Source organism: Oryza sativa, chromosome 7, assembly GCF_034140825.1.
Source record: "Oryza sativa Japonica Group chromosome 7, ASM3414082v1".
NCBI lineage: Eukaryota > Viridiplantae > Streptophyta > Magnoliopsida > Poales > Poaceae > Oryza > Oryza sativa.
Genome location: NC_089041.1, coordinates 8,862,550 through 8,875,545, shown reverse-complemented (window position 1 = coordinate 8,875,545; position 12,996 = coordinate 8,862,550). Strand labels below are relative to the sequence as shown.

The window sequence follows — 12,996 nt, the reverse complement described above, 5'->3', positions numbered from 1 at the left end:
CACAGCGTCGGCCGGTCAGACCACTGGCCGGCCGGTCGATCTGACCGCTTGATAAACGCCGGTCTGACCGGCATATACCACCCGGTCAGACTGGTCACATAAAATAACAGCGAATCCGATCATCACCTGAAAATTTATTATCTCCAAAACCACTTCGACGATAATCTCCAAATATCAAAACCAATAATCACAGATGCCAATTGTTCAGCACAGAATAAGAATCAAAACACACGTTGATCTTACAATCTCCCCCTTGATGAACACATTGGCAAACCCATTATAAATGTTTTGTAGTTTGGAAAAATAAAAACAAAAAGTTGTAAAAAGCACACTTCGTACAAATGTACACATCATGCTCAAAAATCCAAAAGAAAACTTCTCCCCATTTTTAAAAGAATGAAATTCCCAATTGAACCAAAAACATGCTCTTCTAAACAAACTCTTCTCTTCTCATAAAAACTCATCTCTTCTCCCCCTTTTGACAATGATTTCATCAAGCATAGGAATTATGTTTATTAATGTATAAGAGCTTAACATACATATAGCATATCATGTCATGTGTTGCAATAAAAAGAAGATGAACCCATCTATAATATAACAAGCATGCATTAAAGTATAACCATGAACCAAAGATTTTACAATTAAGCTTGAATCAACAATCAAAATTCATGATTTCATACGATTTATAATGCAACATCTTAACAAGCACATAGGTTAAAGAATAAACACTAAACACATATACCTACTGCATTTATCACTCTTTCTCAAATAACCTTTAGCACAAAATAACAAAGAGAATTTTTAACGTTTTCTTTTTCTTGAGCCTTTTTACTCATATATTTTTCTCTTTTATTCCGGGTACGTCCCTGTCGTCAAGACTGTTTCCAGGGATTCGGCACCCATTATTTTGCTCACATCGAATACGTCCTTGTCGTCAAGACTGTTTCCAAGGATTCGGTATTCATTTTTTTTATATTTTTATTCACTTTTCACAATGAGCAATTAAAGCTATTTGAGGAATAATAAGTTAATAAAGCATATATATATATAGAGCATTTATAAATCAAACCATATGCTAGCATCAACATTGCATATTTGCTTAATTCAAGTATAGAAATTAAGTGTCATACATCATCTCCCTTAAAAGGAAAATCTAAATCTCATGAAAAGACTAGAATACATACAAGTTATGCTAGAGACAAATAAACCTTCAAAATATTGCTAGCATGCACAAGAAAATAACATATGCATAAACAAAGCTCTCTTTTATCAATTTTTTTCATTGTCACATTTTTGCTTGATAAAACCATGAGGTACAAACTCCCCCTCAAATTATGCCAAAAGAAAGTCATAAAAAGCACTAACTCCCCCTCAAAATAACCTCCAATTCTCCCCGAACAAAAATCAAGAAGAAATCAAAGATTTTGAAAAAAACATCCAATTGCCAACGATATCACCAAAATTCTCAAGAATTGACATACATCAAATAGTATTAACCAAAACAACAACCTCAAATACTAGCATTATAAAAAGCTAATAAACAAGAGAGTAGGCCAAAATTATATCAATCCAAAACTAAAGTGATGTCCTTGCCATGCAATCGTCATCTCAACGTTAAACGCACATGGGGAGCATGCCGCCAAAATACCTACGAACGAGAAGATGTCGAGGCCTCCGTGTTGGTGTTAGAAATAAGAAATTTTGGAATCCAACACTGAGTCACACGACCACTAGAACCAGTAGGTACATACGCACTTACAAAATCAGAATCAGACTTACAAAAAAACTTACCTTTTTGCTTCACAAAAGTCTGAGTTGAATTTCTCATAAAATTGCCCCGAGGCCGGTCTGACCGCCGCTGTGCCTGCGGTCTAACCAGGCCTGGCAACCGGTCTGACCGCCGGTTCAACTGCGGTCTAACCGCTGGCCGGTCTGACCGACTGGACAATGTCAGTCTTACCGTGGTCCTCGAATTAAAACCCGATTTTAGCCAACGTCGTTTTGTAAAAGCAATCTCTTTCCTTTTTCTGTTTATGGGCAAGTCTAAAACAAAAACCAACCAAATGTCCATCTTTTCCACAAAAAGAACAAGTGTACTTCTCACGACAAGTTTGTGAAGTAGATGATTTTGAAATTAATGGTTTTGCAACAAAAGAAGGTTTTGCATTCACAACATTTGATTTCGAAGAAGATGCACTTAAAGAAGACATGATGCCAGCAGATTTAAACACAGTGTTCTTAGGCTCAGATTCAATCAAAATTTCACCTCTCCTAGCAACACCCAAAACAGTAGGAGGATGTCTAGAATTATGAGCATAAGGATCAAAACCTAAACCACGATTGTGTGTGCTAACCTTAGATTGATCAAGAATCATGTTGAGGTTCTTTTTACCATCAGAAAATCTTTGCAAATAACTTTTCAAATAAGAAACCTCCTGAGTAAGAGTAGCACAACTTTTGCAAGCATCCAAAAGACATTTTTGTTTTCTACAAGTTGAGCAAGAAAACACCTCATCTTGTTTAACAATTTCTTCCATATGTTTAACACGCCCTAAAGCATCTTTCAACTTCATCTCATTCAAAACACACTTTGAACAATCTTGAGAAATCAAAACACCATTGTTTTGTTTTGCCTTATTTGCACATGAAGCATTGACCAAAGAATTTGCACAAAAAGCAACTTTGTATTTTTTCAAAACATTCTTTGTCAAAATCAACTCATCAACAATACGAGCATGTAAAGCAAATCCAAGAGCAAAAGAAGATTCCAATCTTTTAGATTTTTCAATCTCAAATTCCAATTTTTTGCAATTAACAGAATTGACATCTCGCAAAGCATTAATTTTAGAAAATAAAACTTCACAAGATTGACAATTATCATCATCAGGAATCGAAGATTTTAATCTATCAATTTCAGCATTTAGAATCTCAATAGTGTGATTCTTCTCATCAAGCACAATAGAACATGTTTTAAGTTTTTTAGTAAATTTGTAAGCAGTATGTTCTAATTGATCATAACTAAGCTTTTCTTCATTATCATCATCAGATTCATCACCATCAGAACTAGCATTATGAGCAATAAAAGCTAGATCAACAACTTGCTTACCTTTGCCCTCATCTTCATCTTCAGATCCATCAAAAATTTTTATGAGTTCTTGAATGAACCACTCCATACAATGCTTCTTCTTCTCCTTCTCCTTCATGTTCTTCTTCTTGTTCACGTCATCCTCTTTGACTCTACCATCATCTTCCTTGCCTCTCCCAAGCTTAGGACAATGTGAGCGAAGATGATCAAGTGCTCCACACTCGAAACAACGATTCGGTTCTCCTCTTTTCCTGTTCCTAACATTTTTCATAGCTCGGGAAAATTTGTTAGATAGCAAAACCAAGTCCTCCTCCTCGAACTATTCGAGTTGATCATCGGACATGACATTAATTAAAGCAAGAACAGAAGACTTCGATGAAGAAGCACCAACATCCAAAGAAGTTGAAGACGAAACCAAAGCACTAGACTTAGAATCACCTTTACGAGAAAAAATATTCATCTCATGAGTTTTCAGTTTTGTGTAAAGTGAATCCAAAGTCAAAGTAGACATGTTCACAGACTCCTGAATAGATGTAACTTTCATCTCCCAAATAGACATGTCAAGACCATTCAAAAAGTGACGAGAAATCTCAGATTGTGGATAATTAGCATCATAAGAAGAATCAACAGATCTAAGATCACTCAAAATTTTATTAAACCTAGAAAGATAGTCATCCAAAGCTTCTCCAGGTTTCATTTCAAATTTAATGTATTCCTTTTTGAAAAGATCACGACGAAGTTCTTTAATGTTATTTGTACCTTGATGAAAATTACTCAAAGCAAGCCAAATCTCATGAGTAGTTTGAAGATGAGCAACACGATCATAATCCGAACGAGAAATCCCACTCAAAAGAATATTGCGAGCTTTGCAATTTAGTTCAAAAGCAATTTTTTCAGCGGCAGTATTAATAGCTTCAGGAATCACATAAGGAAGAGAAACTTTTCTCCAAATATCATAATTCTCAGCCATAATGTAAGATTGCATCCTACTACACCAATGAGAAAAATCCGTTCCATCGAAAACATGAGGCTTAGTTGTAAACTTATTAGAAGTAGCCATGGCAAAATTTCAAGATCGGTAAAGATCGAAAAGAGCAAACGTGGCTCTGATACCACTTGTAGGATCGAATCACAAGAACTAAGCCAACCAGAGGGGGGTGAATGGTTGGTATACCCAAAAACCAAAAACTTTTAGCGGAAATAAAAGTTACCCTCGAAATCGATGGATCGTGGTCTGACCGAAATAGTAGTGACGGTCTGACCGCCTGGAAACCACCGGTCTAACCGAGATTAGCTGCTGTTGCCTGAAGCCGCCGCCGGTCTGACCGCCCTTACGCCGCCGGTCGAACCGCCGCGATGCCGCTGGTCTGACCTCCGGAGAGATGCCGGTTAGACTGCCAGAACCCGGTGAAACACAAATCGAATAACTCTCAAAGTAGATGACAACTTTATTGCTTCTCTCTGTGTTTACAAAGTGCACCAACAACACTCCTTACAAAAAACTCGACTAAACTCGAAACCCTAACTAAACTAACTCTCAAAAGCTATACAAAAGCGATACCGGGAAGCCTCACGCTCCCCCTCTATTTATACATGAGGTAGGCAGCCTAAAGCCAAGAACCAAACTCATACTAAGAGTCCTAAACACCTTAGGAAACCCTCTAGTACAAGAAACAAACTTAACATAACCAATCGTACCAAATTTGGACTCCTTCCAAATTCGACTCCGCATCCCATACGCACACAATACCTCCATCGTATGCCATATAGAATCTCCATCAATCACGTGCATCAACTCTAGACTTAGTATCCCGCATGATATCTGACCACCACGGACATCGTCTTACCACCAAGCCGACTCTCGGTCCATCACCGCAAATACTCTCCCAAGGCATCGAGTCACCTACACATGAAACAATCAAAGAAACCATATTCTGAGACCAAGCTATCTCCAACTTGACTCATTGTTAGCAAACAACAGTATTACATACGTATAGTATCCATCTAGAAGCCATAACCATGAAACAATCACGGATATCCAAAGAAACAACCCGAAACCGAAACCGACATAGCGTCGGCCGGTCAGACCACGGGCCAGCCGGTCTGACCGCTCGATAAACGCTGGTCTGACCGGCATACACCACCCGGTCGGACCGGTCACATAAAATAACATCGAATCCGATCATCACCTGAAAATTGATTATCTCCAAAACCACTTCGACGATAATCTCCAAATATCAAAACCAATAATCACAGATGCCAATTGTTCAGCACAGAATAAGAATCAAAACACACGTTGATCTTACAGTTGAAGCATATCGCTATCACGTATGAACACAAGTGTTAACAGATTGAAACATATGTTTTTTTTTCATCAAAATATAGTCATGCAATATCAGCGTCGGAATCGATATCGTCGGAATTGGCGACAGCCTTGGCGGTCCGTCGAGTCTTTGCTTGGCCGCCCGCTGTCGCCTTCGCCATAGGCCGTTTCCGTTTCTTATAAGTCCCGGCGTTGTCATCGATCTTCGCCGGATTCGACTGAGCCGCAACTTCCCTTCACAAATCTGGCTCGCCCGCCCGTCCACGAGGCGCTGAAGCATTCGGCCGTACTAGGGGGTCGTCAGAGCCCCGATCATAGGGAGAGAGAGGCCGGAGGGGGGACGTAAAGCAGACTTTGCAAGGGGCGAGTGGGCCGAGCGGCGAGCTGGGCTGGGAAAGTAGGGGAAAAATGGCCCGAGTCCAAAGGGAAGAAGCGGGGACTTAATTTATTTTTCTTTTTATTTAATTGGTTAAATGAACTTTGTATTGTTAAAATTACTACTTGAGCTCCAAAAATTCGCGGGAAATTTTAGAGAATACTTTAGGGCACAGATAATATTACAAAATATTCCCGGCCATGATTTTTAAAGAAAACTTTTAATTCCCTCATTATTTCACTTGATTAAATTGCTTTAGTTTTTAATATAATTTCTTGAAATGCATTATTTAATGAATTTTAATCCCAAACGAAATTCGGGACATTACAGAAGACCATTTTCTAGTAGTGAGTCGAGGATGCTGCCATGCATCCTCTCTATGAATTGAAACATAAAAACACCTAGAGGTCGGCACTATGATGGCAGAAGTGTTAAAAAGGCACCTATATAGATATTTTCTCACACCCACGGGCTGAAAACACACAAAAAAGACACCTTGAAGCGATTATAGGTACCGGTTTTTTAAAAAACAGACACCCATAAAACCGACCCGTGCCGAACTTGTGGGTGTTAATTTCCACCCACTGCACCTACCCACCACTCTCTCTCCTTCATTTTCTTCTTCTCCTCCTCCATCCAGCACACATTCTCCCTACTCTCTCTCTCTCTCTCTCTCTCTCTCCCCCTCCTTACCCAGCGCTGTTGGTGATGGTGGAGATAGTGGTGGTGACTTGGCGGTGACGGCGGCGCTCTCCCCTCCGCCAAATCCGATGGGAGGGGAGGCAGCGGTGGAACAGCACCGACGGCGGCGCGCTCCCCTCCAGCCAAATTTGGAAGGGGAGGTGGTGGCCCGGCAATGGCGAACGACGAGTACGACGCACTCCATGCCGCTGCCAACGCGAGAGGCGGAACCGTAGGGTGTCCCTGTGCTTTACCTTCGTACGGCTTCTGCCACGGCAGGGGTTTCAGTGACTTCCGAGGTGTGCGGCTGACTTGCTACCAACACATCCTTGGCTACGGCTCCTCCACCGCCGGCATTGATCCCCCACGACGCCTCATCCTCGACAGGTTTGTGTGCCCCCTACAACGCAGTTACTTAGGTGGGAGACCTCCTCGTCGTCCTGCGCTGACCGAGTGGTGGAGAGCCACAGCGCCAACCCCTCCCCGTCGAGGCAGTACATGGCAGTGAACGATGATGATGTGCTCCAAATCGACGCCATCACCAATGGGGGTGGGCGAAGCCTAGACGGTGGTAGCGCCCTCTCACACGTTTGCAGGGAGATAAAAGCTCCTGGCTCCCATCACTGGTGGTGAAATGGTCTTTTCCAACCGGGACTACGCCGTTTTGTGGTCCTTTAACATACGCTCCAATTTATGGGCATCCTTTTTTACTTTCGCAATCCTCCTTGGTGTCCTGCAACATCTGACCAAGATCATCTGTAGCGTCGTTATCATCAACATCCCCGTCCACCTCGCCCGTTTTATTTCCTTCAAATCCAGCGTATTGAGCCCAGTCTGGAATGTTCTCGTCTTCCACTTCATCTTCTTCCATTTCAACCCTTAGCTCTCCGTGCGATGTCCAACAATTATAGCTAGGCATGAACCCTGACTCAAACAAGTGAAAATAAATAGTTCTTACTGCAGAATAAGCCTTCTGGTTCTTGCACTTATTGTATGGACAACAAATAAAACCCTTATGCTTGTTAGCATCGGCCACTCTCAAAAAATAATGCACACCATCAATAAACTCTTTCGAACATCGGTCTACGTACATCCATTGCCGATCCATCTACATGAAATGCAAAAAAATTGTAAAAATATTCAAGGAAAGTCAAACCCACTAAACAGTCATACAATAATAACATATCATTATTCATACAATAATTATAAAACAATCCCACAAATTATTCTTTTTGTAATTATTTTTGAAGTTTTAAACTAATATTTAATGTGCTATACTTCTTTTAATTTTCAATTTAGTTTGTTTTCTATTATTTTAGATTAATTTTCAATATATTTTCCTTCTCAACTATTTTATAAAAACTTTTTATAAAATTGTAAATAAACAAAATTTCTATATATTCTTTCTTCCCTACACAAATTTTCTCTCATGAACTTTCAACAAAGTTTTAGAGGCAATAATGTGTACAAAACATAGTTTCAAATATAATATGATAACAAAAAACATTGGAGGATGAAGTTGCTAACCTTTTAGACACGTCCGATTTGTATATAATCACCAAAATAAATTCATAAGAAATTTTGGCAAGACCTCCCCTCTTGTATGAAAAGTTTTGAAGCTTGGCTCGGGCTGAAGGAGGAAGAAGACATGTATAAAGGGACTGATCTTTAGTCCCGGTTGGTGTTACTAACTGGGACTAAAGATCGGGAGGGGCCCTGACAAACCCTGACAACATGTGAACCGGGACTAAAAATCATATAGTCTCGTTGCTCTTATAAATCGGGACTAAAAATCCTTTTAAGTCCCGGTTTTTAATGAAACCAATAGTATTGTGGATTTTGGCCGACCAGATAAAGATGGTTTCTCCAGTAGTGCATGGTTCTCATGCAGACAAAGAATTGTTGTATTCTTCATGTTCATTATATTATATGAATTAAGTGTTGTATGTAGTCTGACCGGGGTGAAAGGGGAGCTACTCGATGTATTGGCTCGAATCGAACTTATGCATCGTGCCATCGTTGCCACTCCACACTAGAGCTTCCAACTCTGGCCTCACCGGGTACAGCCTCACCACCACCCACTGGGTTCAGAGTCTGACCACCCACCGAGACCGAGAACGAAAAGTTTTCAGACATCACTGCATACGCCCACCATTGTAGTCATAGGGGGGAGGAGGCCAGATTTGGCCAAAAATAAGCCAAATCTGGCTGCATAATTAAGTAGCCACAAGGCCCACAACCACGCCCTGTGCAGCCAATCTAGCCCGCGCTACAGCCCGCTCCTCGGCTGGATTCGGTCATAGAATGTCAGATTTATTGTAGTGAAGAGTGTCAGATTTGTTGTAATGAAGAATTTGCGTAGTTTGAGAAAAAAGAAATGGAAGAAGAACGTGTGGCAGCATGACATTGGCTGCAAAACCTGAATTGAAGTCAGGGAGAAAGGAGCAGTGCTTCAGATCTAGCATTCACGAAAGGAGACAGGAGATCGATCCAGTTCCGATTGCCGAATGACACTGTCATGCAATGTAAACCTCTCGCGGACAGCCGCCGCCACTTGTTCTTATTTTAATTTGACACTTAGGTGTCTGATCTATATACAATGCATAATCTCGTGGATAACGAAGGTTCTAATTATTAACCTACTCCCAATTGGTAAAATCACCGATCTCTCCTATATGTAAAGGAGCTTGCTTGCATACCACACTGGCTAGCTAGCCCTAGCCACAGCCATGGGAGCCTACCACTACCAGCCCGTGGTGTATCACCATCCCCACAACCAGAAACCATCCGGCAAAAATCCAGGCTACTTCGTGTCCAAACACGCCTGCGCTTGGCTCGGCTGCGGCTTCCTCTCCCTGGCTCTCCTTCACCTCCTCTGCTGCGCTCCCGCCGCCACTCGTCAAGCCGCCTTCTCTCCTCTCCGCCAATACATCAACAACACCTACTCCTTCGTCTCAACAGTGTAAGTACGTGACAAACCTATAGCTATATAGCCCATTTATATATTCGTAATCCTGCTGTATCAATAGAAACGTCGTACTGTCTGATGTTAGTTCGTTCGAAAAAAAATAAATCTTGATATATAAACGTCGCACCCGATCGAGTTGAATTTGAACTTACAGGTTTGTGGAGCGATATGCCATATGTTAATATATCTTCTCGAATTTTTTTTTACTTTTTTTCTTAACCATTTGAGTGACATGCCAACGATCAGACGGCATCACCTCGAGGGATCAAAATGGTTTCCCGATTTTAAATCTTTTGCGTTTACAGACCGGGAGGAGGGAAGAGCTGCAACTATTCGGAGGGGAGTTGGGTGTGGGCGCCGGGCCATGGACGGCGGTACAACGCCACCGGGTGCAACGTCAAGGAGAGCCACGACTGCATCCGCAACGGCCGGCCCGACACCGGCTACCTCGACTGGCGGTGGCAGCCCGCGGCGGCCGGGTGCACGCTGCCGGCGTTCGACGCCGGGTCGTTCCTCGCGGCGGTGCGCGGCAAGCACGTCGCGTTCATCGGCGACTCCATGGCTCGCAACCAGGCCCAGTCCCTCATCTGCCTCCTCACCGCCGCCGCCGCCGACTTGCCCCACCGCCTCGTCTACCGCGGCACCGGCGCCTACCCGGACAAGTACAACTACTGGCGGTACGCGTTCCCGTCGCACGGCGTGACGGTGTCCTTCTACTGGACGCCGTTCCTCGTCAGGGCGGAGGGCAAGTCGGTGGACGACGGCCTCCGCCACAACTACGTCCACATCGACGAGCCCCACGGCCGGTGGGCGGCCGACGCCGGCACCATCGACGTGGCGGTGCTCGCCGCCGGCCACTGGTTCCTGAACGGCGCCGTCTACTACAACGGCAGCGGCGAGGTGGTCGGCGTCCACAACGCCCCGCCGGAGTTCGCCAACCACACCCTCGTCGGCTACGCGTGGCCGCTCCGCGCGGCGTTCCGGTCGGCGATTGAGCGGCTGCTGACCTCCGGGCGGCCGCGGCCGCGGACCCTGGTGCTCGCCACGTTCTCGCCGTCGCACTTCGAGGGGAAGCCGGCGGAGAACCCGACGTCGTGGGTGTGCACCAAGACGGAGCCGTACAGGGAGGGGGAGAAGGAGATGGCGTGGGTGGTGAAGGACACGAGGGGCATCGTCTACGACGTGGTGGACGCCGCGAGGGCGAGGTATGGCGATGTCGGCAGCGGCGGCGGCGCGGTGAGGATCGAGGTGCTGGACGTGACGAAGCTGGCGTCGATGCGGCCGGACGGGCACCCCGGCGTGTACATGAACCGTGACCCGTTCGCGAACGGCGGCGTGGATGAGCAGAAGTTGGTTTCCGATTGCCTCCACTTCTGCTTGCCTGGGCCGGTCGACACCTTCAACGAGATTCTTGTGCAGCTTCTCAAGAGAGGCCGGTGAAAATGTGGCTAGGTTATATATTACTGTGTGAGAAATTTTTTTTTGTTTAGGTTTAAGTTCATTAGCTTGAAATTTTAAGGTAATTTTTGGCTTATATATTTTGTAAGCCGGTGGATTTGAAATCTTGAATTTAAGAGTGGCTTATGGCATCTATGTACTGTATACTAAAAGTTCATCAAACTTATTACAAACACTCTCAAAGAGGATCTTAGAGTCGTGTGGATGCATGCATGACAGCGTGGAGCGCGGCTTTTATAATGTTTGGCTGCAAGGTTGTATGTGCTAGTCTCTTATTTCTCCCTTTTTCTGTTTGCGTGTGAGAGAAAAGTAGAGACAAATACAAGTTAGAGGACCTGATACTTGAGCTTGTATACTTCACTTGGAAAGAAGCTCTTTTTCGTTTTTAATATGGGAAAGAAGTTCTCTTGAAGCAACGAAAGCTAAGGTTTGTCAGTACGAGAAGTTGACTACTGCACGTAGTACCATCTAAGATCAACTTGATCGAGATTAATACACGGGTTCATTGTTAATAATACTATTAGTAGTGATTAAGTTGGATACATCCATAGTGGGATTCTTCCAATCTAAATTAGCTGAAGTACGGGTCGTTCGAGGAATCATTGACCTCAGCTTTGTATTCTGAATACTGCGTTAATTATTCTTTTCGCGCGTAGATCTCCATGCATCGAATCGATTGTTGAAGTAGCATTTAATCTGTTCTTAGATTTGAGTGAAATAAGGAGTAGTCGTTCTAGATTGATCTTTTGTTTTTTAGGTGATTGATATTTAAGGTGTGACATTTTGACCTTGTACGTACTTAATTGGATGCGAATTTGACCATGATCGACTTTCTGAGGCACACTAGCTTTATCGTACCCATGGTGCTCTATCAGAGCTATCACTGCTACAGAAATGGACGTCTGTACCATGGCATGGGATATGGCCTAGGAGAGTCATTATGACGAATTATAGTTGTGGTTCGTCACTAATTATTTATGAACAACTAGGAAGATGGCCCGCGCGTATGCGCGGGCACTTATATTATTGAAATGTAAGATTATTGTTTGTTCAGAAATTTTTTCTAATAGATTTAGGGCAAACTAAAGTTTGGATAATGTTATTTTATAATAATTTAAGGGTTCTATTTTTCTTAAGGTATCTTAGAAAACCATTCACAAACTTTTGAGTAGGAGATGGATTAAGTACTTACAACTTTTGAACCATGTTTTTTTCTCTCGAGTAAATAAGAAACTACTGCTAGTTAATTATCATACAGTCCATCTATATACATACGTGTAGTATGGCCGCAAATGAAAAATGCGAGTGCAAGATACTCAAAATTCTTTTGATTAAATCGTCTCATGAAGGCGCATGATATAGTAATAAAGGGAGGAAAGCATATGCATTGGAAAAAAAGAAGAAAGAGAAAAATGAAAAAAAGGGAGGGGAGGCGTACGTACCCATGCACGTAGGTGCGTAGCTATGCCGAGGTGGGACCTCATACTATTTAGTTTGTTCTAAGATCAATTTAATCTAACGGTTTATAATATTGGACCTACCGACTTAACTGAAAATCAAGTAATAGATACTTTGATTTTTTTTCTTACAACTTCTAATATTTGCCCTAATTTATTAGAGCATTACGTGGCAGCTTGAGAGCATTTTAAGGAATTTTAAATGACTAATTAGAATATATGTATGGGACATATGGTAATATTTGTTCTAACTTCGTCCATGTTTATATACATGTAGAGAGAAATTAATATTGTGGCTAGTAAGCCATTAGATGTCTAATTAATAGCAACTAATTTTGACACCTATTTACAATTGTTCAGAGCAATTCTTACATATTCATCTTATGACTTCGATGATCCGTTGATCACCAATTTACTGATCATCATGACTTGCATGGAAAAAATATGTAGTACTTAAGGTTTAGGATAGCTGAAATTGATGAATTATATAATTTATGTGATAGTATTTGAGGGTATAAATGAAGTTAGAATGTTGTTTAAAGAAGACACAATTTAGAAACTTGGAAAACGTGCAAACAAAAACCAAAATATGGAATCTGGAAAAAAAAGAGAGGGCCTCAAACTCCCTTTATCACCCTTGTCGTAGTA

General features: G+C 42.4%; 1 protein-coding gene across 1 annotated transcript; it reads left to right on the top strand.

Moving 5' to 3' along the window:
* The first annotated feature begins 9,194 nt into the window (after positions 1 to 9,194).
* On the top strand, positions 9,195 to 10,873 carry LOC9270078 (xyloglucan O-acetyltransferase 1). Its single transcript, XM_015790844.3, has 2 exons — positions 9,195 to 9,427; positions 9,739 to 10,873. The coding sequence occupies exons 1-2, from the start codon at positions 9,195 to 9,197 to the stop codon at positions 10,871 to 10,873; spliced, it is 1,368 nt and encodes a 455-aa protein (XP_015646330.1).
* Positions 10,874 to 12,996: the final 2,123 nt, after the last annotated feature.

What these genes read in the sequence shown, in the direction of transcription:
- LOC9270078 (XM_015790844.3), top strand. Translation starts at nt 9,195, where the DNA reads ATGGGAGCCTACCACTACCAGCCCGTGGTGTATCACCATCCCCACAAC. An exon ending in TACTCCTTCGTCTCAACAGT is followed by an intron (nt 9,428 to 9,738) that starts GTAAGTACGTGA and finishes TTGCGTTTACAG; the next exon opens with ACCGGGAGGAGGGAAGAGCT.